The 27,037-nt window shown below is 37.3% G+C and overlaps 1 protein-coding gene across 10 annotated transcripts in view; it reads left to right on the top strand.

Moving 5' to 3' along the window:
• The window catches only part of LOC124611222 (protein lap4), a 528,343-nt gene that overhangs the window by 420,056 nt on the left and 81,250 nt on the right, over positions 1-27,037 (top strand). For all 10 annotated transcript variants that reach the window (XM_047140227.1, XM_047140228.1, XM_047140229.1 and 7 more), the window contains one exon: positions 5,076-5,231. In XM_047140227.1, the coding sequence (XP_046996183.1) occupies positions 5,076-5,231 (156 nt within the window). The remainder of the gene's footprint in view (positions 1-5,075; positions 5,232-27,037) is intronic.

Below are 27,037 nucleotides of genomic sequence, written 5' to 3'. Positions count from 1 at the left end.
TGAAAGCAGTAATTTCTTGTGCGAGTTCTATGTGATTGTGCTGGAAAATATACAATTTTTAAAATCTGTTGAACTGGTTTATTGACAAATAGATATTACTAGTACTATTCACTGTTTCCTCCCTTTTCATCCATCTTCACTTTTCATCACATGCTAATACCATGTGTGGAAAGAAGCTAACATAGTGCCTGTTATTCATTCTCATAACAGTAAGATGGAAAGGATAGATTGCTTCTCACTACACAGAGGAGATATTGTGTTGCAGACAGCCACAGTGAAAAGGGAATTTTAGAAATATTTCAGTTTTCAGTTGAAGCCTTTCAGAATTCAAAACACACACACAATCACACACACACACACACACACACACATACATACACACATAGCAAGCAAGCAAGCAAGCACACCTCACACACACATGACTGTTGTCTGGCAGCTTGTACTGGAATGCAACTGTCACTTAAAATGGTAGTAGCAATGTGGAGGTGGCAAGACAGAGGAAGGTATAGTAGGGTACAGGTGAGGGGGGAGAAGAGAGAAGAGTGCTGTTTGATGGAGAATGAAGGGACTAGGTTGCCAACAGTCACAGTGTCATGAGGCTGTGGGGCAGGGAATTTGGGGGGGGGGGGGGGGGGAGGAGAAAGCAAAAAATGAGAGGAGGGGGGAAAGGGAAAGACAGGTGGGAAATTTGGCAGAGGGCAGCACACAGAGAGGGTGGGAGATGAGAATAGGGAATGTGGTGATAGGACAGAGGGTGGAAACTTAAGGGTGGAGGCTGTGGGGACAGTAGGTTACTATTGGTAGAGGCTGTGATAGTTTCAGCAGTGGAGAATGTGTTGTAAGGATAACTCCCATCTGTGCAGTTCAGAAAAGCTGGTGATGGAGGGGAAGATCCAGACGGCTTGGGTAGTGAAGCAACCATTGAAATCAACCATGGTACATTCAGCTGTATGTGTGCCAAAGGGTGAACTACTTTGGTCTTGGCCGTAATTTGGCAGTGGCCCTTCATACAGGTGGAGAGCTGGTTGGTTGTCACACCAATATTAAAAACTTGCAGTGATTGCAACAGAACTGGTATTTGATGTAGCTGCTTTCATATGTGGTCCAGTCTCTAATGGAGTTGTATAAGGATATGACAGGACTGGAATAGGAAGTGCTGAATGGGTGGATTGGGGGTGGCCTAGGATGGACTACAATGATGCGGAGATTGTGGGTGGGCGACAGAGCACTACTTTGTGGCAGGAGGAGGGGGGGGGGGGGGGACAATCTTGTTGGGTAGGATGTCTTTCATTTCATGGCATGCTAATATGTAATCAGAACAATGACGAAAGATGTGATACAGTTATTCCAGTATGCAGTGGTACTGGGTGACGAAGGGGGCACTACTTTGTAGTTAGTTCTTGGGGGTGGTATGAGGATTGGACATGTGAGGGGAAATGATGTTGGAGGTCTGTTTGCGGACTGGGTCAGGGGGTAGTGCGTGTCTGTGATGAGATCCTCAGGATACTGGGCAAGAGTATTCTTGTCACTGCACTGCAGATATGCTCTCCCCAACTGGCCAGGTTGTATAGGAAAGTTTTGTGTGTGTGTGTGTGTGTGTGTGTGTGTGTGTATGTAAGTAAGGGGTGACAACTGTCGAAATGTAGATACTGTTTGTGGTTGGTGGATTTAATGTGGACAGAAGTGTGGATTGAGCATTCAGAGATGGGACGGTCTGTGTCGAGGAAAATGGCACACTGGATGGAGGAGCACCAGATGAAGTGGGTGGGAGAGGTGTTGAGGTTGTGAAGGAATGAAGGTAGGGTACCGTGGCCCAGTGTTCAGACGAAGAAGTATCTTCAATGAACCTGAGCCAGACTAGGAGGGGTTGGGAGTTTTTGAAGGTTGGGAAGTTTTTCTCTAGATGGCCCATAAACAGGATGCGAGTTGAAGCCTTAGGCTCTTCTCAGAACCTGTCCCACAAATCCATTTCCGCCTCATTCCTATGATGCCCCGTGCACCCACTTCCGTCTGAAAGAATTTTGGCCCTCATTGACCAACACCTCCAACCAATTGCCCATAATCCCACCTCCCACATCAAAGATACCAACCACTTCCTTAAACAACTCTCCACCATTCCAACCCCATTACTTCCTCGATCAATACTCATCACTGTTGACGCCATTTCCCTATTCACTAACATCCATCATGTTCATGGTCTCACCACTATATCTGTCCTTCAGGCCCCATCCCTCTACTTCATTCCTTATACACCTTGCTAATTTTATCCTAACTCACAACTGTTGCTCCTTAACCTGTTTACAATGAGATGACACAAGTCATGGGATAGTGATTGCTCATATACAGATGGTGTTAGTATTGCATACACAAGGTATAAAAGGGCAGTGCATTGGCGGAACTGTCATTTGTTATCAGGTGATTCATGTGAAGATGTTTCCCACATGATTATGGTCACATGATGGAAATTAAGATTTGCGTGCGGAATGGTAGTTGGAGCTTGATGCGTGGGCCATTCCGTTTTGGATACTGTTAGGAAATTCAGTAGTCCGAGATCAACAATGTGAAATGTGTGCTGAGAACACCAACTTTCAAGCATTACTGCTCACTACAGACAACTCAGTGGACAGTGGCATTCACTTAATGACCGAGAGCAACAGTGTTTGTGTAGAGTTATTAGTGTTAACATACAAGCAACACTGCATGAAATGACTGTAGAAGTCAATGAGAGACATAACCATCTACATCTACATGATTACTCTGCAATTCACATTTAAGTGCTTGGCAGAGGGTTCATCGAACCACAATCATACTATCTCCCTACCATTCCACTCCTGAACAGCGCGCGGGAAAAACGAACACCTAAACCTTTCTGTTCGAGCTCTGATTTCTCTTATTTTATTTTGATGATCATTCCTACCTATGTAGGTTGGGCTCAACAAAATATTTTCGCATTCGGAAGAGAAAGTTGGTGACTGAAATTTCGTAAATAGATCTCGCTGCGACGAAAAATGTCTTTGCTTTAATGACTTCCATCACAACTCGCGTATCATATCTGCCACACACTCTCCCCTATTACGTGATAATACAAAACGAGCTGCCTTTTTTGCACCCTTTCAATGTCCTCAGTCAATCCCACCTGGTAAGGATCCCACACCATTAGGACAGTGTGGCAAAATTTGATGTAAGTGGGCTGTGGCAGCAGACAGCCGATGATAGTGCCTTTATTAACAGCATGACATTGCCTGCACCACCTCTCCTGGGCTCATGACCATATTGATTGGACCCTAGATGACTGGAAAATTGTGGCCTGATCATATGAGTCCAGATTTATGTTGGTAAGAGCACATGGTAGGGTTCATCTGTTGTGCAGACCCCATGAAGCCGTGGACCTAATTTGGTAACAACACACAGTGCAAGCTGGTGGTGACTCCAGAATGGTGTGGGCTGTATTTATATGGAATGCACTGGGTTGTCTAGTCTGACTGTACTTATCATTGACTGGAAATGGTTATGTTTGGCTACTTCGAGACCATTTGCTGCCATTCATGGATTTCATGTTCCTAAGCAATGATGGACTTTTTATGGATGACAGTGTTCCATGTCACCTGGCCACAGTTGTTTGCATTGTGTGTGTGAAGAACATTCTGGGCAGTTCTAGTGAATGTTTGGTCACCCAGATTGCCCAACACAAACCCCAATGAAGACTTTTATGACATAATCGAGAGGTCAATTTTTGCACAGAATCCTGCACCAGCAACACTTTCGCAATTAGAGATAGCTGTAGAGGCTTCTTCAGGGTACTCCCAACAACTTGTTGACTCCATGCCACATCCATTTGCTGCACTACACCAAGCAAAAAAAAGGTCCAACAAGATATTAGGAGGTATCCCATGACTTCTGTCACCTCAGTGCTGTAACAAGCCTGATAGCAGGAAATATCCTGTAAATTCTCAACAAATGTCTGTAATGAACACCTGTCATTTAGTATGGACATTTTTGTCTTGAAAATAATGGATTTTGTAGCTTCAATAAAATGTCTCTTACAAAATTAATATACTTTGATAGGCTCATGTGTTCAAGGGATTTTAGCCGTGCCTACTTCCATGGAGCTCTTTTCTCTGCGCTTAATGTTCTGCTCAGTTGACGAAAGATCCTCCTCATCTTCTGAAGTCAGAAGGTCCTTAGATATAGACTACTGTAAATGACACTGTGTTCCTTCAGTTACGTATTGCAGAATGTATGTTAACTGCAGAGAGCCTTCATGACTTAATAAAACACAGCAGCAAGTGTTACTTCTTTTAGTACAACAGATATAAGAAAAGAGCCAACTTTACCTATAGACAAAGCTGGAAACAAAACCACATAAATGTAACAAACCACCTTCTTCTTGCTATCAGACGTGCTCAGTCAACTGTCAACAAATAAATTAAGAAAGAAGGGAAAAGGTTTACAGGGAAGGAGGGTGGGCAGGCATGCTGGCTGGCATGCTGGCTGGCATGCTGGCTGGCATGCTGGCTGGCATGCTGGCTGGCATGCTGGCTGGCATGCTGGCTGGCATGCTGGCTGGCATGCTGGCTGGCATGCTGGCTGGCATGCTGGCTGGCATGCTGGCTGGCATGCTGGCTGGCTTGCATGCTTTGATTACCTCTCTGTATGATGCTTTCAGAAAACAAAAGATGTGTGTAAATTTACAATCTCTTTCTTGCCATCTGACTGAAGTGGAGATGGTTCTGTAAATGCAATATTTCAGTGACTTACAAAAAGATTTATTTATTTTGGACCAACAGCAGTGCAAATTTGTTTTAGGTTTCACATTTGGGGTTAGTCATTTGTTTTGGAAATTATTGGAAAGACAAGTAAAATTCTTTCCACAAATTCTGTACAGAAAATCATGCCTCTTTCCAACTAACTCACAATATAACCACCCAAATTAATGGTTATGTATACTGCTGGTAGTACTGTTGAATCTGGTGAAACCAAAATATGGAATGAGAAGTGCACATCTTTGTGCCTATCCACTCACTTGAAACAAGTGGGAATTTTTCTAACATTATATTAAAAAATTCTCATTTCAGGTTCTGGATGTTGTGAGAGCAGCAGGACTGCTTGTTAGCAAGCCATCAAGCCCAACAGAAATGATAGCACCAAAATCACCTGGAGGACCAAAATCGGATCTCAAGACCACCACTATCGTAATGAGCAAACATACACTAGCCCCCCAGACAACAGCGGTAAGTTAGAACTTGACTACTTTTCGTTATGTATAAGAGGCATGCAAGCTTACTGTCATGCTCAAAAGTTTTAAATTAAGTGTCTAGAAGTGCATTTGTCGTTGTGGTTGATGATGATGATGATGATGATGATTATGATGATGCATGTTCTTTAATGTCATCTATCCATCTTCCATTGGGTTGTCATCTCAATTTTTTCTTCTCTCATGAAATCTTGCGAAGAATTTCCTTGTGCCATCAATCATCCATTTGCCTAGCTACATGATCCATTTAATCTTCAGTAGAGTCATAGTTATCTTTATGTAGCATGGCCTTAAAGTAATTTTTGAATCACTAGCATGTGCATACAGTGTTTTCTTGCTGCATTTAAATCATTCATACCACCCAGCTGCAACATAATTAATAGCAATTAATAAAACTTCAGAGATAGAAATAATAGATGCACTTTGTGGAATTGTTAATACGATCCAAATGAGCTTTTTAAAATAGTTATTTAAAACTGTTAGAACTGAGATCTCTTTCTGACTTATTATACACATCACAGAATGCTGTTATCTTCATACTTATCCCTGATACTTTTAATTTCTTCACTGCCACCTGACTTGAAACTTGTATTTAAATTGCAAATTATAGGAGAAGAAAGCTGCTGCTCTAGAGACAGGCAGTAAGTTGTGAAGGTTATTTCCATTATTATTTTTACATATAGATCTTTCCCATTTTAAGGTAGTTATCACTAGGTAGTTATACAACACCAGTCCTTCAATGGCAAATAGAACATACAAATGCACACTAATAGCTATTTGTACACTCCGTTGGGTTGGTTTTAAATTCTTGTTACTTCTTATCTTGAGCCATTTTTTAAAGTAGGATATGTATGGATGCTGTCACTATCTGAGAAACAAACAAAAATTTTCAGTAAGATATTATGTCATGTTATATACAGGCTTATTATATCAAATACAAGTACACACACACACACACACACACACACAGAGAGAGAGAGAGAGAGAGAGAGAGAGAGAGAGAGAGAGAGAGAGTGGGGGGGGGGGGGGAGGAGTGCTTTGAGGATAATCAGCTAAGCTGCCTCAAGTCCTGTTGGGGTAACGGTAATTTAATTTATGTTTTGTCTCCTTTGTCCTCTTGTCATTTAACTATCTACTCAGATTTAATTATTATTATTGCTGCTGCTACAGGTTTTGGTGTTGTATTCTTCAGCTCAAAGACTGGTTTCGTACAACTCTCTGCAGTAGTCTTTCCTTAGGCATACTGTCCTCTACCTTTTTGTACCTGCCAATTTCTTAGTATTTCACCAGGAAATAACTAAAGCTACATGCTTATTTCTTGGTAGTTTCTTGGAGCTAAGTTGGATGTTGTGTAATTTATTGGCTCATAACACATTGCTGCAGTTCATCACAACATTGTTGTTTGATCTCTTAAAGTGGACTGAAGTATTCACATTTATTCTTCTGGGTAAACTAAATTGTTCTGCACTTTCGAGTTTTATCAATTCTTTCTTTGTTCCAGTAGCTGTGAAACTGAAGATTTGTGAATGTACTGATCTTTTTTAAGCAAATTTTGCTTCAAATGGCATTGAGATTAGTGGCACAAATTAATTGTAGGAAATGCTTTCTGAGTCATAGGAGTTGTATTATGAAAAGTTTTTAAAGGATTTACTTAATGAAATTTTGTATTATAAATACAAGCAATTATTTACACTATTGTATCAGTACTGGTATTAATTACAGTGAGCAGTTCACCTTAAACCATACCTCTGCCTCTTTATGTACTGCATGCAGATATTGTTACTGCTTTGTTAATTATTTTACTATGGATTCACAAAGAGTATTCTTTTAATTCTATTTGTGGTATCTTTGTTGTTTATTTACTAGTTGGCAACACTGAATGTAAAGTCATTCCTGAATAGCACACACTTATTTTTTTTACTATCCTTAGAAATAATGTCTGTATTTATAACAAAAGTAAGTAGCTATTTGCTTGCAGAAAATAGACTAGGTATGGATGTAAATACTAATGTGTAAATTGACATTTTAGTAGGTTTGAAAAATGGGTATCAGCTGTATGTTGTACCAAAAATGTCTGGATGATTTCCCAGTATACACATATGAGTCAATTGGTTCATGGCTTTCCCTCTTTGTTTCTTTCCCCTCATGTTAATAGAACTATTCTTGGAAGTAAAAAGTGGAACCACTATTATTATTGGATATGTCCACAAAGTGGAAGGTAAATCAGGGTTGCCACAGATTTTGGAAATCAGGGAATTTCAAACACATCAGGTGGCTGGGTGCAGCTGAGTACACGCGCTGCTTCCCTACTCCCTCATTACTACTGCTTCGCTCGTTTCTACCACTCCCCTCAGCTTGCAGTCAGTGCTGCCACCACTTATACCGCTAGCCTAGCAGCTACCGATGAGACACCGGGAGGCATGAGGAGTGGTTTGTTTGGATCTGATTCTCAGAGACTGTGGGCACAGAGGCCAGAGACAGTGGTCATGTGTGCATGACTTGTGTCTGAGTGATTGTGTGAATGTGTGTGTACTCTCATTTTGTGTCAAAAGCTATGGCTGAAAATTTAGTTGTGGAAGTGTGATTATCTTTTCTACGTGCCTGTCTGTGGCTCATCAATCATCTTTACAATGAGTTGCTACCAGTCCTCATCATTACTGATCCTCAGTGTATTTGAACAAGTTATTTGCTGCAAGAACTGATGACCATGGTCTCGTTTCACCAACATACTGTATGTGGCTCATGAATAGCTGGCCACATGAGTGGATTTCTGCAATGGGCCAAAACTGCAGGCCATATCTGTGGGTATCTGTAATGAATCGGGCCTACCAGTCTGAAGCCATTTGGTTCCCCCTGATGTACAGGCACTGCCCATCAGATCTAGTCTCACTGATCTGCCCGTAGCCCAGGTCTGTTTGTGTGTGCAGTAATGCAGTGGATTTTCAGGTTTTAGCCATGGACCCACGGCTGCGGTGCTCCTCAGCAGGCCAGAGACCGTGGGCGATGGATTTCAGGAATTGTGACTGTCTCACTGCAAGTAAATTGTACAGTGCGGCTTTTTATAGACATTTTATTTGTTCTAGTACATTTTGGCATTTCATAAGTACTTTACGTGTTAGAAAGTAAGGACAGCAAGAAGAAGAAAATTGTGTCAGTTGCAGACAGTTCGTATGGTATTACTCATATATTTCTCAAAAGAAAAATCGCAACATACCTGTAAAATAATAGATATACCACGTGGGTAATAACTTACAATTAACAAACATAGTAGAATCAACATTTTATTGGCGGTCACCTACTGCTTTGGTGTACACAGTTCATCCCTGCCTTTATACTTTTTCCAAGAGGCCTACCTTTTCCTGACATTATTTCTCAAATCATTGAAGGTATTTTAAATCTGTCTTGTGACTCCAAGGAAATACGTATTTTTATCTCCAAATGTGTTTCATTTTATTGAAATAAAATAACATCAGTGTTCCTAATGAAAAACATACCATTTGGTATGTTTGGTACCTAAAAAAAAAATTCATTGTAAAAGACGTTGGTGTCAGTGCTTAAGATTTTAGCTCCCACAAGGAAACACCATCTGCTTGCAAGTTCTTCATATATTTTCTCGTTTACACTATTGTTTCTGGTACCGTAACTTATTCTTAACTTACCCTTGTAAAAATATTATGAAAAGGAAAGTTGCAACATACCACATAGCGGAGATGCTGAGTCACAGATAGGCACAACAAAAAGTCACTCACAATTAAAGCTTTCAGGCGTTAAGGCCCTCGTCCACACACACACACACACACACACACACACACACACACACACACACACACACACACACACACCCCTAGCACACATGACTGCAGTCTCAGACACCTGAAACCACAATGTGAGCAGCAGCACCAGTGCATGATGGGAGTGGCAACTGGGTGGGGGTAAGGAGGAGGATGGATCAGGTAGGGACTGTGAAGTGCTGCAGGTATGGAGGGCAGGGAGAGTAACAGACAGAGGTGAGAAATAAAAAAACTGGGTGAGATGGTGGAATGACGACTGTGTAGTGCTGGAATGGGAACAGGGAGAGGGCTGGATGGGTGAGGACATTGACTTCTGAAGATTGAGGCCAGGAAGGTTATGGGAAAGTAGGATGTATAGCAAGGAAAGTTCCCACCTGCACAATTCGGAGAAGCTGGTGTTGGTACATATGGAGCAGACACTGTCATTGTTCTAACACACGGCCTAATTGTTCAACACTTGTTCCACAATTAAGTTGAAGCATTGTTGTTGTTCTGATCAACACAGGTTCCTTGTCTGAAACTCGGCCATGAACTGACTGTCTCGTGGGCAAAAATCAGGCCCTTATAATCATCACAATAATAGGTATTCAAACTAAACATTGTTCGAAGTTTAATTTGCAGAAATTATAATTAAAACTTAACTCATTAAATTAACTGAATACATTGAAAAATTCTGTGTTTTTACAGTTTCTTCTACTACATGAGTTAAGCCGAATTATTTGTTTAAGTCATAAAATTAACATATATAGTTATGCAAACAATACTTTTGAAAAAATACTTTTGAAAAATCTGCTAATTACTTTGGAATTAATAAAGGGTTGGTTTTGCTAACATCCTTTCTGACTAAAGCCAAATAGATATTTTAAGAATACTAGATTATGTCTTCCAGATTTTTATAATTATTACGGGATTTATATTTGTTTATATGTCAACAATGGAATTTATGTTAAGAAACAATTACTGATTTCACCCTATAACAAAAGATACTAACTAGGAATAGTCAAAATGAATTGGAAAAACACTTACATACCTAAAACTAAGCACAAAATTAGATCTGGTGTTATATTATTTAAAACTAAGGGCCAGTCTTTCTCTTTCATGAAGATGCAGATTATATTTACGTATGTTAATGGTAATTAGTTAAACATGAAAAAATGAATTTAAAAAGGCAGATGGCAAAACAAGAGGGGAATTAAAATTATCCCAGCTTGCTTCATCACATCCTGTGAAACCATTCATGTGATCTACAAACTAAGCTGCAACCACTGTGCTGCATTCTATGTAGGAATGACAACCAACAAGCTGTATGTTTGCATGAATGGCCACTGACAAAAGGGCCAAGAAACAAGTGGACCACCCTGTTGCTGAACACGCTGCCATTTCAATGACTGTTTCACAGCCTGTGCCATATGCATCCTTCCCATCAACACCAGCCTTTCTGAATTGCGCAGGTGGGAACTTTCCTTATGTCCCTATGTTACCGTAACCCTCCTAGCCTCAACCTTTGTTAGTCACTGTCCTCACCCATCCAACCCCTTCTCTGTTCCCATTTCAGCACTACACAGCCGTTATTCGACCACCACACCCAGTATTTTTATTTCTCCCCTTTTCAGCTACTTGCCCCCCCCCCCCTTTCCCACCTCTCCCCTGCCCCTCCGTACCTGCAGCACTCCACTGTCTACCATCCCCACTATACTATCTCTCCCCCTCACCACCGCAGTCTCCTCCTTACCCCCACCCAGTCGCCACTCCAATCATGCACTGGTGCTGCTGCTTGCAGTGTGTTTTCAGTTGCCTGAGACTGCAGTCATGTGTACTAGTTGCGTTCTCTGTGTGTGTGTGTGTGTGTGTGTGTGTGTGTGTGTGTGTGTGTGTGTGTGTGGTCTATTGTTGACTCAGCATATCTGCTATATGGTGAGTAGCTACTTTCCTTTTCATAATATTGTTACTTTCCATTTTGGATTTTCCATTGTTGGTTTTACTTACCTTTGAGATCTCAAAATTTGTCAGAGAAAAATGCTACAATTTGTGTGGAAATCGGGGAAATATGAGGGAATTTCACTTGGGGAAACTTGTTCCAACCCGGTAGGTGTATGGTACATGGTCAGAAGATCCATGCTTTTGCCATTATTTAATAAAATAAGTCTTCAGCCATGGAAAAAAAAAGCAGTGAAGTGTCAACATTGAACAGGAAGCTTTAATTAAGATAGAAGCACATTGAATTCACTTCACCCACAGAAAAAGATTGTATTTTGCATTCATTCTCATTAGATAACAACAGCGAACGTCCACCATTTGGACTGTTGACAAAGTAGTTCTCCACAGCAGTCATAGAAATAAATTCATTACATGAATATATTTCATATAGAAAGAAGGAAAGAAGGGGAGCGAGGAGGTAAATTTTACTTCTGTCAATATAATTAGCCACTGCTGCTGTTTGTTTTATTCTGGTATGTGATGTATTTTAGATTAGGAGTTAGCATTTGCTATGAACCAATTGTTTGCATGTGCATCTAATACTGTGGCTCTGCTAGATATTGTTAATGAGAATGCTACTGTCTTCACTTGCTTTAATAGCTTCATCAGATATGATACTTAATATAAAAGACCACAGGTAAAAATAATGAACCCTTAATTCTGAAATATTCTCTGTTCTTTCATGATTGTTCCCTTTCCTTGTATGCCTTAGCTCAGGGGTCTCCAAACTTTTTAGTCCGCGGGCCACATTGACTCCTCCACGAAGTCATAAGGGCCAAGATCTACCTAGTGGGATTAAAGTACCCTAGCACTCCATGATCACCATAATGTAAGGCTAAAGGAAAGATGAAATCGCAAAAATCTAAGGTTGTGGGAATAGCTAGCACTGAAACAAACTACGATTTGTATTTAATTACATAATTTTGATTGGTGGACGTACCTGACCAAAATTCTGGCATATTTTATTCTGGTGAATTTCACCGACAAAAAAGTATGTCACTGCACATTCTTCACGAAAGCGTCCTGCAAAGTTAACGAAATCTCAAAATCATTGTTAGCAACACTACTACTGCAAGACGTAACAGAGGTAGTGTGTGTCAACGCATTGTTATTTCAAGCGCTGCAACAATAAGTTTAGTTATGTAGTCTTGTAGCGAGTAGCAGAGCCAATGTCACGTTGTATTGGTCGTGATAGACCTTGAAACTCAATTGTTGGCAGTATAGGTACCACCTCAAATATTTGGCGGGCCGAATACCGGGGATGTCCAACCAGCTAATGCGGGCCGGTTTGCCGGCCCTCGCGAGCCGGTTTCGGCCCGCAGGCTGTAGTTTGGAGACCCCTGCCTTACCTCATCACTGTGTCACTGCAACCCATCCAGTACTTTCACTATCTTTCTGCTTTTAATATTGCAGTAGGGCACAGTCAGTTGACTCAGGTTTATTACATTAGCAAATTGGATTGCTGAAATGTAGGTAGTATAAATAAATTGTGTGCACACACACACACACGCCAGTTTTCTTACGAAGGTTTTGTGTAGGTACTAACAAAACATGAGCATGCCATTTATTATTTGTGTGCTTTATGTTTTGCTAGCCTGGCAGTTCCAAATTAGAGATGTAATCATTAGTATTGTAAAATTATTGTCTTGTAATGGACTAAATTGTTTTGAGTGTATCTAGTTCAATAAAATAAACTAGAAACTTAGCAAAAACAGGGAGAGACAGTCGAAAATGAAAATCCCAAATATCTGTAGGTGAACACATCTGTATGTTATCATATGATTGTCCTCCATTAATTATTTACACAAACCAAATTGCAAATATCTATCAAAACACCAGATAAATGAATTAGTTTATTCCTTCTCTCTCTTTACATGTTTTAGTAAATTTGCAATTTTTGTTTTTGACTGTCCTAAAAGTATAATACTGGGATATCAGGAGTTTTTGAAGTGAGTTGCATGTGTAAGTAACAAAACTGTCTGACAGTATGTGTAATGCGATTCAGTAAAGATAGTCATATTTTTACCTGTAGAATGTTGTGTATTAAGAAGTTGAAAACTGCAACTCAAAATAAATGTGTGTTTCACACATTAGAAATGTATGATCATAATAGTTTGTGACAGCTTCATATTTATTTTGGGTTTTTGAAGAATTGCACATTTGCCATCAGCTGTAAAAATTTATTATTCATTTTCTACTGGTTTTGGTCATAGCAACCATCTTCACAGGAGGAAAAAAAAGCCGTACATCGGATGGATATGCAATTTAACTTTCTGCTGGACAAATTGAAAATGAACAAATTCATAAAATATTTTCAAAACCATACATATCAGGCCATGATTTCGAAACCAGCACAAAATTGACATAATTATGATTAATCAGAACTATCATAAATGTTGTAACATGAGGACTCTTGTTAACACCTTAATGATTGTTCTGTTTAATCATAGTAAGTCAGTTTTGTGCTGGCATTGGAAACATGGCTCTGTAAATATTCTATGAGTCCCGTGGTTTTCATTTTATCCAGTGGAAAGTTGAATAATTTATCCATACAATGTACAGCTGCTTTCTTCCTATGAAGATGATTGGTACTACAAAAACTGGTAGAAAATAAATAATAGATTTGTACAGCTGATGGCAAACAAGCTGTTCATAAAATTCCTCACACCTGTATTGAGTCACGTCATTAAACTATTTTGGACTTTTATCACACCCTGTTGCTGTGAAATAATATTGTAAATACATCTAAGAACAAGGGATATGTAATCCCAAAATTTGAAAGATTTTCTGTATATAATCATTATTGGCATTATTTTTGTGCATAATTATTTTATAAAGGATCCTTGTACATAAACGAAGTTTGAAAGTGAATTTCCTTATTAACGTCTTTCAGAAGTTACAATTCAGCATATGCTCCAAAATACTTGTGCGTCTGTAGTTGCCAAATGCCTAAACTTAGAGCTTATTTTTTATTATTGCTAGTTATAATAATAATAATAATAATAATAATAACAATAACTATTATTATAATATGTATTTGACCCAAATTACTCTAACATATCACAGATACACATCTGATAAATTGTATTACTCTGAGCGGGGTACGGTAGTGGTTAGCACGCTGGACTGGCATGTGGAAGGACGATGGCTTAAACCTTTCTCTGGCTGTCCTGATTTAGGCTTCTGTGATTTCCCTAAATCTCTTAAGGAAATTGTTGGGGTGGTTGCTTCAAAAGGGCATGACAGCTTTCCATCTCCATCCTTCCCTAATCCGAGCCTGTACTCAGTATCTATTGACCTCAGTGTTGATGGGACATTACACACTAATGTCCTCCTCCTCCTATAAATTTTATTGAAGTTGCTGTGATTTTGGTTCAGACTGTTTTTACTGACCAGTGGCTATTGGAATTAATTTCTGTGCTTTTATTTATCTTTACAGACACTTTTCAGTCATACAAGCTTAATTTTCTGTCAAAACAAATGTCATTTTTTTAGCTTTAAATCTTTTTTTTTTCTGAGGAGGGAGAGTGCAGAATGTTAGGAGATGGGTACTGAATTTGTGGTTACTTAGATTCTCTGAGTCCAGTGGCTTCTTGAATTACTATTACTTTTTTAATGAAACTGTGAAGCACTTGTATGGTACTTAGCTGAATTGGAGCTGCTGCCATTCAGAGAATCTTCTTGTAGAAGTATTCATGTAGGAATAGTTAACAGTCAATCAATTGCAAAATGGAAGGTTTATAAAAAAAAAAAAAACCTTTACCATGGTTTCCACATTTATAAAATCATTGTCTTCAGAAAGAAGTATTGACAACATAGACAAGAGAATATTTATTTTATTGTTGTCACATACAGTACTGAATAGTGCAAAGAACCAACTGCTTTGTCAATCCAGACAAGTAAAATCTTTGTTTTGAAGCAGAGTTTTGGTATTGTCATCTTCTGGCAAAGTAAAAAAATTTGCTGAAACTGCACTTAGGTGATTTCTAAACAACAATTAATCAGTGCTGTTCACTGAGGAATGAGAAAAACTTCATTCACAAAAATCAGCAGCTCTCTTTTTTCCTTTAATATAGTTTACAGACATGTTTCCATTTGCTGGAGACGATGACTGAAAAATGACATAAATGTCTCTTGGAAATTAGTTCATTTTATAGGAAACTTCTGGTAGAATGTAAACACTTTAGGAGGAAAGGAGCCCACTCACCAAAAAGGGAAAGTATTGTTTTGTCTGTAGGCGCACCCACAAAAAGAGTGTGTGTGTGTGTGTGTGTGTGTGTGTGTGTGTGTGTGTGTGTGTGTGTATTGTGGGGGAGGGGGTGGTTGGTTACTCCTAAAATAGTATCAAATCAGTTACACATACAAGAGTATTTGCATATGACAAAGGCCGACCATGGGTAAAGATCTGCATGTCAGTAGCCAACAAGCACAACATTTCAGCAAGTGACCACATTGCCATCAACTGGACCATTGATGAACTGGCTGCCTAGAAGCTGGCGTGGGCCTTTAAGCCTTCCCCCCGCCCCCACTCCACCCCTCCCAATCTGTTGACATGTCACTCCATCAGCAGTCAGTGCCCTAGGATAAGTGCCAGCAGCATCTCCGCAGTTGCTCTGTCTGTGTTTGAAGTCAGGTGGTTGTGGGATATCTCCTTTGTCTTCTTTATGGGATTACTAAGGATTTACGTCCTTACTAAGGATGTAACCACTATCACAGTTGATTAGTGGTTCCCCTACTCAAATCTCTGTGGATTCCTTAATGACACAGTCTCAGAAATTAGACATCTGTTTCAGAACATTAGTATGATTCTAATTCATTATGTGTCTTTTCGATTGGCTGTTTTCTGAGACTGCTGACTAACTGCGTTCCTGCAGTCTACTATACCACTGGTATTCTCTGCATTGACCATTGACAGTGTCAACTGTCTGACACATACAGTACACAACACTGCAGCAGCCTAACAAGTCGGATGTTGTGGAATGTTGCCTATTGGAATTACATTACTATCATACTAAGTTTACAATGCAGACATCTTAACTCCTTGGACTGTGTCATTAATGAATATATTGAGATTCAAGTAGAGAAACTGCTAATCATTTGTGGCAGTGGCTACAGCCTTGGTAAGGCCTGAACATGTGTACTTAGTCAGATTAAGAAGGGGAAGGAAATATCCCACAATGAACTGACTTCGACGACGTGGACCAACGGCAGAGGCACAACAGGCACAAATGGGTGCAAATGATGGACATGACAATGCACTGGCAGGAAAAGCGGGGAGGAGATAAAAGCTCCACACCAGCTATTAAGCAGTCAGTTCCTCAGCACTCCTGTGATGGCAACATGGTTGCTTCCCGATATATTGTGCCTGTTGAACACTGGCATTCAGCTGTTCTCCCATGAACTATTTCATCATGAATTATGCCAAGAGAAGTTGAAGAATCACATGTTTGCACATGAACAATATGGTGTGTATGCCCATTATGTATGATCATAGCATGCTTCACAGCAGTATCATTAACTACCAGAACATTTAATTGAAACATTGCTCATTGTTGACTTGTTATGTACATTTTTGCCTGTGCATTGCTTCAGAAACTACACATTTCTATACCCCCCCCCCCCTCCCCCTCCAAAAACAAAATAAAAAAGGGTGGTAGTGTTGCAACATTGACTTCTTATAGTATCTAACCGTCAAGACTGGATGCATTTGAATAAAAAAAATGTGGGCAAATTAAGCTGAAATTTACTGCAGGGTGTGCTTCTATGGTTCTTCACACATTATTCTGTGAACTGAATGTAAAGATAAAGAACTGATTGTCTGTCTGAAGTGAAGTTGTATTCTGTAAACTTGCTTTGTGTATCAGAAATTAAAATATTTTGGCCATGCCTTATCATGAGGGTTTTGACTGGAAACAAGCTTTCATTTTTATAGACATGCTTCTGCCATAAAATAAGGAAATAGCACAATGCAGAGAGTAATTTAACTGTTACCAACATTACTAAAACCATGTGACATAGAAACACTGAAATATTTTGACCGGTCATAAGATTACCAGAAATGTTTTTATTTTCATTTTTGTTGCTGTCTTGTGACTAGTGTTCTGAATTTTAAATAATTTTGTCATGAATCAAACATGGCTGTTGAATGTTGTCAATATATAACTCTGTATGTAAGAAACAAAATCGTGCCTTTTATATTTATACATGATGGTTCAGTACTTTATACAAAATGTAAATAATTTTATCAATTTCCACTCACAGGTACCTGTAAATATTACTTCTTCAGTACTTACACCATTGTTGTTGTTATACATTTAGTTGATATTGCATGTCCTCCAGTGTGATGAGCTGATAATTCCTGACCTCATTCTGTTGGTTTTTATCTGTTGCATGTTTGTGTTGCATCGCTAATTGCCTTAGTGTGCAAAATGTTCTTAATTTAACATGTTATTTGCGAATGTAAATTATGTTTGTTTCTGTTTTTATTTATTTATTTTTATAAAAGATAAGGCCTAAAGTCCTTGTCATTCATTGCTTCAGTTTGAGATATCGTTTTAAAATGTAGTGCTGTTTGAACACTCAAAAAGGATCACATTTTTTGCACAGTTGTAATTTTTTTCCCGTTAAATTCTATTAAACACTTTATGTACTCTTGTAATTTTGTGCTTATTCCAGAATTCACCACTTCTCTAGCATTGAACTTCAGTGAAATACCTCTGATGAGGTAATTGTACTTTTACATTTGTGAACTTCTAGTGTTTTGAAATCAGAAAGTGCTACGAGAATGTGTTAAACATGTGGCTGTTGGGTTCATTCTAATTCTCGTAAGTTGTTACAGACTCAACGAACTTTTCACTGTGCATTTAAGAGAATAGCACCAGATTGCGGGAGACTGAGTACATTTAACTTCGAAGGTTCCTTTGTTTTCGTGTGAAATGAAAGTGTCAGATTTTTTAAGACGTAATAATGGAATGAAATTATGTTGAACAAATCCTATCCAAAATCTTACCTGTTTAGGTAAAAACTGGACTCAGTGTTGTGTACAGATTTAATTATCCTGCAGCTCTCTTGATTGGCCTACACATCTGTTATCCAATAAGTCTCTTTGGTGTAATGGTATCAGTGGCACCATAGCTATTGTAAATAGACATTCCTCTTTTTTTTCTTTTTGTACTGGAGGGATTGCTGTTTATATATACAAAAAAAAACACAGCAGTTACTTACTCTGATTAGCAAATGTAATTTAAATCATTTTGCAATTTTATTTATTTCATGAACATCATTACATAATAATATCTCCTACGAATCAAGGATATTAAAATTGCTGAAAGTTGTTTGGTCATTCCATACATGTGTATATATTATAACTGGAAAATAATTTCTACAGTGAAGTGAATGTGTACTGATTAAAGCCACATTATGCCAAACTGATTCATATGTAGGGTGCAGTATGACGAAATAGCACAAAAACTATGTCAAATGATCACTGATTATTTCCATGTCCTCTCTCTCACTTCTTGCTTTCTTTCTAGAAGAATTTTATAATTCCTTTACAAACTTTCTATATTATCTCTTCAGCAGGATGTTAATTATAACCATCATTGCTGTCTTAAATGAAAGAATTTCAGCAAATTTGTCAACTGTGCATAGGAACTGCAGGATAGCTATTTTTGCAGAATATTGAAATGTACTAAAAGGAAGATCCATTGACAATTTTTTAAAGTGCAAGAAGTAAATTTATAATTTATCATGTCAGTATTGAGGTCACTAGATGGACCATCATCTTTGTTGGGCAAGGCTGATGCAAGGAAGTTATCATGACCTCTTGGGAGGACTTTTTTTATCTGTTTTAGATATTTTTTTGTAGCAAGATGACAGAGATTAAGGAAAAGGAATTAAAATTTGGAAACAGTGTAATTAAAATTTTGAATCAGTCTTGTTGCAGAATGACATTCCTCAGTATGCAACTGTCATCAAATGCTGCTTCTTCCCAGTATAATTAGTTATGTTTATGGTTACCTGGTAAACACTTCATAAATGTTCTTATGGCATGATATATGTTATTGTAGTTTTAAATAATGGTCTTCTCATACTCTGACTTTAATGTAATTCTCTTTCAACATATAAAATTGTTGACTGCTGAAACATAACTGTCATTTCCACTTCCATTTCCAGTATGAAGGAAATAAATGTGCTCTCATTATATAATATTTTTGTGAACTAATATCAAAAACAGTAGTCTGTTGAATTGATTTCCTCATAAGAATGTTTGGTATTACATTTCACTAGCTGCATTGTTTAATAATTTATGAATAATGCTGGCTGCAACAGAATGACTTCAGCTTAGAAATTTGAAAGGGAACTTATGTCCCATAAAAATCTTTTCCATTTTGCCTACCATTGATCTGTAGAATTCTAACTGTCATAAATCCATGGAATGTTGTTCAGAAATCATCTAACACTTCGGTATTTATAACTTCATCAACATTTTGTTATTTTTGTTTTGTTAATTAACGTTCTCTAATTTATACCAATGAACATTCATCAGGAGTTTGACCACTTGAAAGTTCACAGTTTGTTGTTGTTGTTGTTGTTGTTGTTGTTTTTATTGCAGCAGCAGCAACAATATTTTGTTTGAACACTGGTTTTATGCAGCCACCAACACTGTCCTGTTAAAGTTCGTTTATCCATGCATAATTACAACAGTTTACATCAGTTTGAAATGGCCTACTTTGATCATAGTGTGTTCTTCCACTACTATTATTATCTTCCACAGGTCCCTCACACTCCTCCCTCATGTTATCAAGATAATTGTACTAGCAATGTCTCCTGTCAGCCTATCCGCACTGTCAGTGAAATTGACCCATAAAGGGCTTTTCCACCCAATTTGATTCAATGACTTTTTGTTAGTTACTAGATCTACTGATCTGATCTTCCACATTGTCCTGTAGTATCAGTTTCAGTCCCTTTATTCTTTTCACACTCCAAACTAATCCCTACAGAAGAGACTGCATAACACTGAGATTTACTTTAGATTTTGAATAAATCTCGTTTTTCCAGAAACACCTTTTTTTCCCCTCTCTGTTACCAGTCTGTACTTCATATCCTCCATTTGACCATCATCTGTTATTTTGCTGCCCATATAGAAACATTAAATTCCTGCTTTTAGTTTCTGATTTCCAGGTGTAATTATTGTAGCACTGCCTAATTTAATTCAGCTGTACTGCATTAAATTTGTTCTACTTTCGTTGATGTTCTTCTTATAACCTCATTTGAAGATACCACTCATGCATCTGGTCCTCTAAGTACTTTTAATCTCTAATAATGTGTCAATTAAATATCATAGGGGATGTACTGCAACCCTAACTCACTACCTTCTCAATTCATGTCCTTAGACTTTTACAGCTATAGTTCAGTTTGTGTATGGAATTGTAGATGACCTTTCACTGGCTATATTTTATACTTGCTGCCTCAATAGTTTCAAGGAGTGTTTTCCAATCACGAGTGTCAGATGCTTTTTCTATTCATACAAATGATTCGTTGTTCTTGGAGTGGTCTGGGAGGATAAGTTGTTGGGTGAGTGTTGCTTTGCATATTTCTACATTTTCTTGGATTTCAAACTATTTCACGTACATTGTTTTCTACTAGTTGTACCATTCTTCCATTAATAATTCAAATTAGTGTTTTGCTCCCCCGACTTAATAATGTGGTTGTTCAGTCATATTCACAGCTGTCAGAACCTTCTTTGAAACTGTTATTATTACATTCTTTTTGACGTCTGGGTGTATTCTGCATGTCTCATATCTATTGAGGATGAAGTGGAATAGTTTTGTTATGGCTAGCTCTGCCAAAACTCATATTAATTCTGAGGAAATGTTGTCTACTTCATGTGTGTCATTTTGTTGCAGGTTATTCAGTAATCTGGCATATTCTTCTTGCAATATAATGTAATTGATAGATTATTATATTGTAAAAAAAATTGATAATTTTCGTTGTTGCATTCTTATAGCTGTGTCGTATCATTCTTCTCATCTTCATCTGCATCCTCAACCCTTTCTTTCCTTTATGTATCACTTCTGTACATTCCTTCTAACTTCCAGCATAAATTTAATTTTGAGTAAGCCAAATGTCAGACAGAGATTGATTGGAAGAATCCTCAGGAAATGTAGTCCATCAACAAAGGAAGTAGTCACAAAACTAATTGAATATTGAATATTGCTCGTCAGTCTGGAATCCGTACCAGATAAGATTGATAGAAGTAATAGTGAAGACCCAAAGAAGAGTAACGCATTTCATTACAGGTTAATTTAGTAAGCACTAAAGTATGATGGAGATGTTAGCAAACTCCTCTGGCAGACACTGCAAGAGAGGCACTCTGTATCACAGTTTGGTATACAATTAAAGTTAAGATATTGTATGTTCTTAGAAGAGTCAACCAATACATTACTTCCTCCTAAGTCTGTCTCATGAAAAGACCATGTACATAAAATTACCAGAAATTGTTCTTGCTGCAAACCTTTCACGACTAGAACAGAAAAAGGGGGAAGTGACAATGATACACAAAGGAGCTTCCACCACAACCATATAGTAGCTCGTGAAGTATAGATATCAGTTAAATTTAATATCTTGTGTTTCATATGCTGAGCTTTGTCTTGTTTCCTATTTATTTGTTTTGTTTCCTACTTCTTTGTCTGTTGGCTGTAGTGTTTCATCTCTCACAGTTACCCATTCATCTTCTATTTATCCATTTCTATAGTTTGTCTGTTACCTAATTCTCCCTTTGAATATCTCAAAAATCTGTAGTTTCAATTCATGTAGGCCCCAAATTCTTAATTCTGTACCTTCTTTGCCATTTCATCAGCTTTAATCTGTGTTTCATAACTAGACAATAAGTTCAGAATCCACATCCAGTCCTGGAATTGTTTTGCAGTTAACACCTTGTTTCCTATCTATCTGAAACTTTTCAGTTTCTCCAGTCTCTGCCATCTGTACATCTTTCTGGGATGATTTTCAAAACAAGTTTCTATGTTGATTGTGCTGTGCTCTGTGAAAACAAGTGCTTTCCCATTTTACACCTTTTCACCCATTGCACATTTTCTTATTATTTTTCATTTTTTCCTATTTCCACACACTACCCCATCACAAAGAAATTTTTGCCTCCTTTGTGTACCTAACAATTTATTTTCTCGCAAGTTTTTAAGAATGTAGTCATCATCTCAAAAAAGTAAGTTTCTGTTAATACTGTGTTGGGTAATGGCTTTGTGTATAAATAAATTGGCATTTTAATCTGTTCACTGTCTTGTTCATAGTAGTTCACCTTCATTCATATTTTTTGTTCATTATGAGAGCTACACTAGCATTACATCCAACTGAATTTATGTTGATAACATTCTACGCACTGAACTGTAGGTTGCCAATTCTTCTTTTTCTTCTTCTTCTTCTTCTTCTTCTGCTTCTGCTTCTTCTTTTTTCTGACAACTTCCCTGAGTGGTCCCAGTGATGAGATCTGAATTGGGGGACTATGTTAACTCTGCAGTGTTTTACCCAGGAGGATGTGTTTATTATCAGATGATATAGTAGGTTTGCATATTCTCTGAGAATTTAATGGCTGTTGTTTCACTTTACCAACAAAGAGAAATCATGTTGGGTAATGTTGCAAGGCAATGTTAGGCATTTGTCCAGACTTCGGCCCTGCATCTACTGAGCAGTCTGTTGACCTTATTTGGGTACCATATATTTGTTTGGCATCTCCACGAACACCCACCCAACCTCGTTGTACCAACAGTTCGACTATCTGTATCACTAAGGCTCACAAACCTCTCCACTGTGGCAAGATCTATTATTCATGTCTGGGGATACAAGGTGTCAGCCCCTAGTGCGATGTTGTCATTTCATTATATTTCAATAGAGATCACAAGAAACTTAAACGTGAAAAATCTGTACCTTTTGGTGTTGTCCGGACTTCATTAATTTTTCTTCCCTTGGAACAAAGTTTCATAGTTTAAAGTATTCCTCAAATTGGTACATTTTTAACATGATAGATGAAAAAATGGAACATGTGAGAGTCTTAACAGTTCATTGTTGCCAAAAAAAGATAAATCTGTGGTGTGATGTTTGATCAGTGTTTGTTATATGCCTGTCATTCTCATTGTATATTATAATGTGAAATACTCTGCATTACATTTGCAAATCATGTTCTTCCAGTCTTCCTCAAATGTACTTCTTTGCAACATTCTTGCCCACTCTTATTCGATTAGTATAGAAAAAAAAAGAAAAAAATTAACATTCTTATACAACAGATGTTAGTTTTTATCTAACTTAAGCAATATGTAACAATTACTGAATTTCAGTTTAATTGTATATGACTCCTTTTTTACATACAGATTTTAAAGTATACTTGTGCATTCTATTAATAAGTGAATCAAAGTGGTATAATGCTGAGTGTGTGTTTTTATGATGTAATGAGTGCAGGCTTATCAGCTTGCTCTAGTGTACCAGAAACATAATGGTTCATATATTTTTATATAATGGTAAGATCAACAGTAATATCAAAAGTAGTAAGCAAACAAGAGAGCTGGTGGTTCTCTCAGACTTAAGACTGTATATATTGTTTAAAACTATGTGAATGTCTGTTGACTTGTTTGTGTTTGCCAAAAATAAATGGATGTCTCATGCCAAAAACCTGAGTGAGAGGAGAACCACTTATATTGTTTGTATGTTGCAGCATATGTACTTTGTGTAATATAGTGCAAAAGACTTCATTGATCAAAGATGTTTGTATAGTTGCTATTATTATATTGTCCGTCTTAACTCGTGGGATCACTTTACACAAGACCAAAAGTTAATATTATCTCCTTTAAACACTTTTATGTAGATATTTTTATGGTGTTGTCAGTATGAGTGATAAGTGTAAAAGTTTAACTAGCTGGTAATTGTTTGTTTGTTTCGAATGTTATTGTTGTATTGGCTGTGGGATGCAAATGTACCTCATTATATATATTTTTTGTTAAACATCTGACATAGTGTCATTTGATTGTTTATAAGACAATACATTTTGTAAAACATTAAAATATTTTATTCTATGATTCTATTTTTTGTTGTATCATAGTGTGAACTATGGATGGCTTGCATTTTCAGGCACTGTAATGTGTATGATACACACAAGATGTATGTGACACTGATAAAACAGGAAACATTTGAAGAACTTCTTTTTGTTGTGTAACACACTTAATACAGCATTCAAGAACTAAATAGCCTCACTGTGTGTGTGTGTGTGTGTGTGTGTGTGTGTGTGTGTGTGTGTGTGTGTGTGAGAGAGAGAGAGAGAGAGAGAGAGAGAGAGAGAGAGAGAGGGGAGGAGGAGGAGGAGGAGGAGGAGGGGGCAGGGCAGGGTGTTAAATTATTTCTGTTTGCCTGATATTGTCGGTCTCTCGTATCATGTCATGAAGCCAAATAACTATTTCAGGAAATCTAAGAGCACAGGTTAGTTGTTTTGCTTAGAGGCAAATATAAAATTTTTGTCGTGCAATGCTACAAGTGGTAATCAAATGCACATGCCACTTCCTGTCGTGCACATTTAAGCAGTGCATTTTCCCCCTTTGCCTGTCCCCTTGTTTTCCATTCTGCCTTGTCCATCTAACTTTCTGTAGTTTCAATGTGATATTGCTCTGAGTATTATTTTTCCATCTTTATTGTGAAGTCATAAAATAAATGCAGTTACCAGTGTTGCCATTAGGCCACTTGATTAATTCTGTTATTGTGAAAGTAATCCAAGTATTGTTGCTATGTGAAACATTTCTAGCAGTTAAATTGACTCTCAGAAATTGTACTTCTATGTTTCTCTATGAAAAGAAATGAAGGGGATACGAAGTTATGAAGTTTACAAGGATGGGAGAAATCATGAAACCGAATTTGTTTTGAAGGTACACGAGTACCAAGGCAGTCACCCTGTGTTCAATACCTTCATAGCTTTCTTGGTGCATTTCCACCCATAAACATATTAAAGAAGTTGAATGCCTGTCTATTATAAAAAGCCGTTTTATGCCATTTATAATAAAGAACACAATGTGCTGTACTATGCAATAAAATGGTTATAGTTCTTTCTCATTATATTCTTTCTAGCCACTACTTCTGTGTAGCATCTAATTTTGTTTAGTTCAGGAGCAATCATAATTTCTTTCGTTTTCATAACTGGTAATATCTATATTGCCATGACACATTTAATTTGTGGATAACTAATAGAAGCAAATAATATGAACAAAATATTATTTGACATTCACTACATTTGTGCCATCCCAGTCCACAATTAGCCCAAAGCATCATTACTATTCTGCTTTTCTGTTCTGTTCAGTTTTTATAACAGTTTAATAGATTTTTCAGTCATGTAATGTGGAAATGAGTTTCACTGCTAGATACTATTGCTTCAGGTGACAGCTGTTTCCCCACTTTATAAATCCAAGTTAAATCTTTTACTGAAGCGTGTTTGACTTTTGATATTCTGAGACTGAGTGTGAGAAATTAGGGTTAATTAAGTGGCATCTATAGAGCTAGTTGAATCTTCAGAAAATCAACAAATATTTTAATATCCTTGGCTTTGTTTTATTTCTTCTTGTAGATTACTAACATTTTTACCATGATTTTGACTGTTGTTGTTTCTTTCTCTACAATTTGCTGAATTTTGCTATATTTATTCGGGACTGTAAAAATGATAAGTGCTCCAGATGTAAAGTCTGCCTTTCTATACAGAGAACGAAACAGAAAATGACTAAAACAGATGTTACAATTTTGGGCAGATTCCAGAAGATCATGACATGAGCCAAGGTATATTTAGTGATTTTAGATTATCTGTTACAGTTATATTTATGTGGACAGAGTAGTGCCTTTTTCTTAATGTTTTACACTGGCAATACCGTCTGTCTGAGCTACAGTTGCAAAACCCAAGATTAATTTAACAGTTGTAGTGTCCATGTTAGTGAAAATTGAACCTCAAAGCAAATAATTACCTGCTCTCTAAGTGAATATATTAATAGTAGGGCTTGAGAATTCTAGTTTTAAAATAATGGGATTAACAGTTTTATTTAGTTTTGTGGTTTTTCATTAAATAAAAAACTCATTATATATTAGAAAATGCTGATATTTGTTGTTATTCATGCATACTACTCAATAAAATGCTTTCTCTATGCCGTATGCTATACATCTGTAAAGAAAATAATGTCTGAATGAAACTAAGTTTCTCTCTTCATTTGGTTCTATTTCTCTCCTCATTTGGTCAAATGTTGTCTTTGCATCAGAAGATGTGTAGAACTGAGAAGGTTGGTACAATTTTAAATTTTTGGCACAGTTTTGAGCATGACAATCTGTTTAGCATGCCTCCTCTTTCTATTGTACCCACATCCTAACTTCTTAATAATAATATAATAATAATAATAATTATTATTGTAATGATATTGAGATTTTTTTATCATCCCGCTTTTGATGATTTATGGTGTTAAGAGTTCTACTACATGTTATCTTTTTTTTTTTGCCACTAACATTTCAACCCCTTACCAAATATTAATTCTATTTCATTATAGATGATACAGACACTTGCAATGTAACTGTACTAAGTTTACCTTTCAGTTTGAAATATGTAAGTTTTATTGTCAGTGAATTTGAGAAAAATTGCATCTTATTCAGGCTTGTGCATGATCCAAGAAATAAGTGTAAAGATTACCAAAACTATCTCTTGCATTTCACTGTTCCTGCCATCCACTTGTAATTTGTGTTGAAATTTGTTCCTTCTTGATGTTTAATTGGTTTTCTTCATTTTTCTGTACCTGCAACATGCATAATAGTGTCTGACTAACAATTCAAGATGGCTGTCAGTTAAAGTTTATTTTCTTCTTTTCTTTACATTTGATTTTTTAAAATACAAATTTTTTAACTTTTTACTAAAGTGAATGGTCCCACTTTTGTTTCACATGGTCCATATATCCTTAGATTTATTTTAATGAGCAAATTATCATCAATGCTGTTC

The sequence above is a fragment of the Schistocerca americana genome, chromosome 1 (genome assembly GCF_021461395.2).
Source record: "Schistocerca americana isolate TAMUIC-IGC-003095 chromosome 1, iqSchAmer2.1, whole genome shotgun sequence".
NCBI lineage: Eukaryota > Metazoa > Arthropoda > Insecta > Orthoptera > Acrididae > Schistocerca > Schistocerca americana.
Note: the sequence above shows the minus strand (reverse complement) of the source record. Positions and strands in the feature narration are given on the sequence as shown.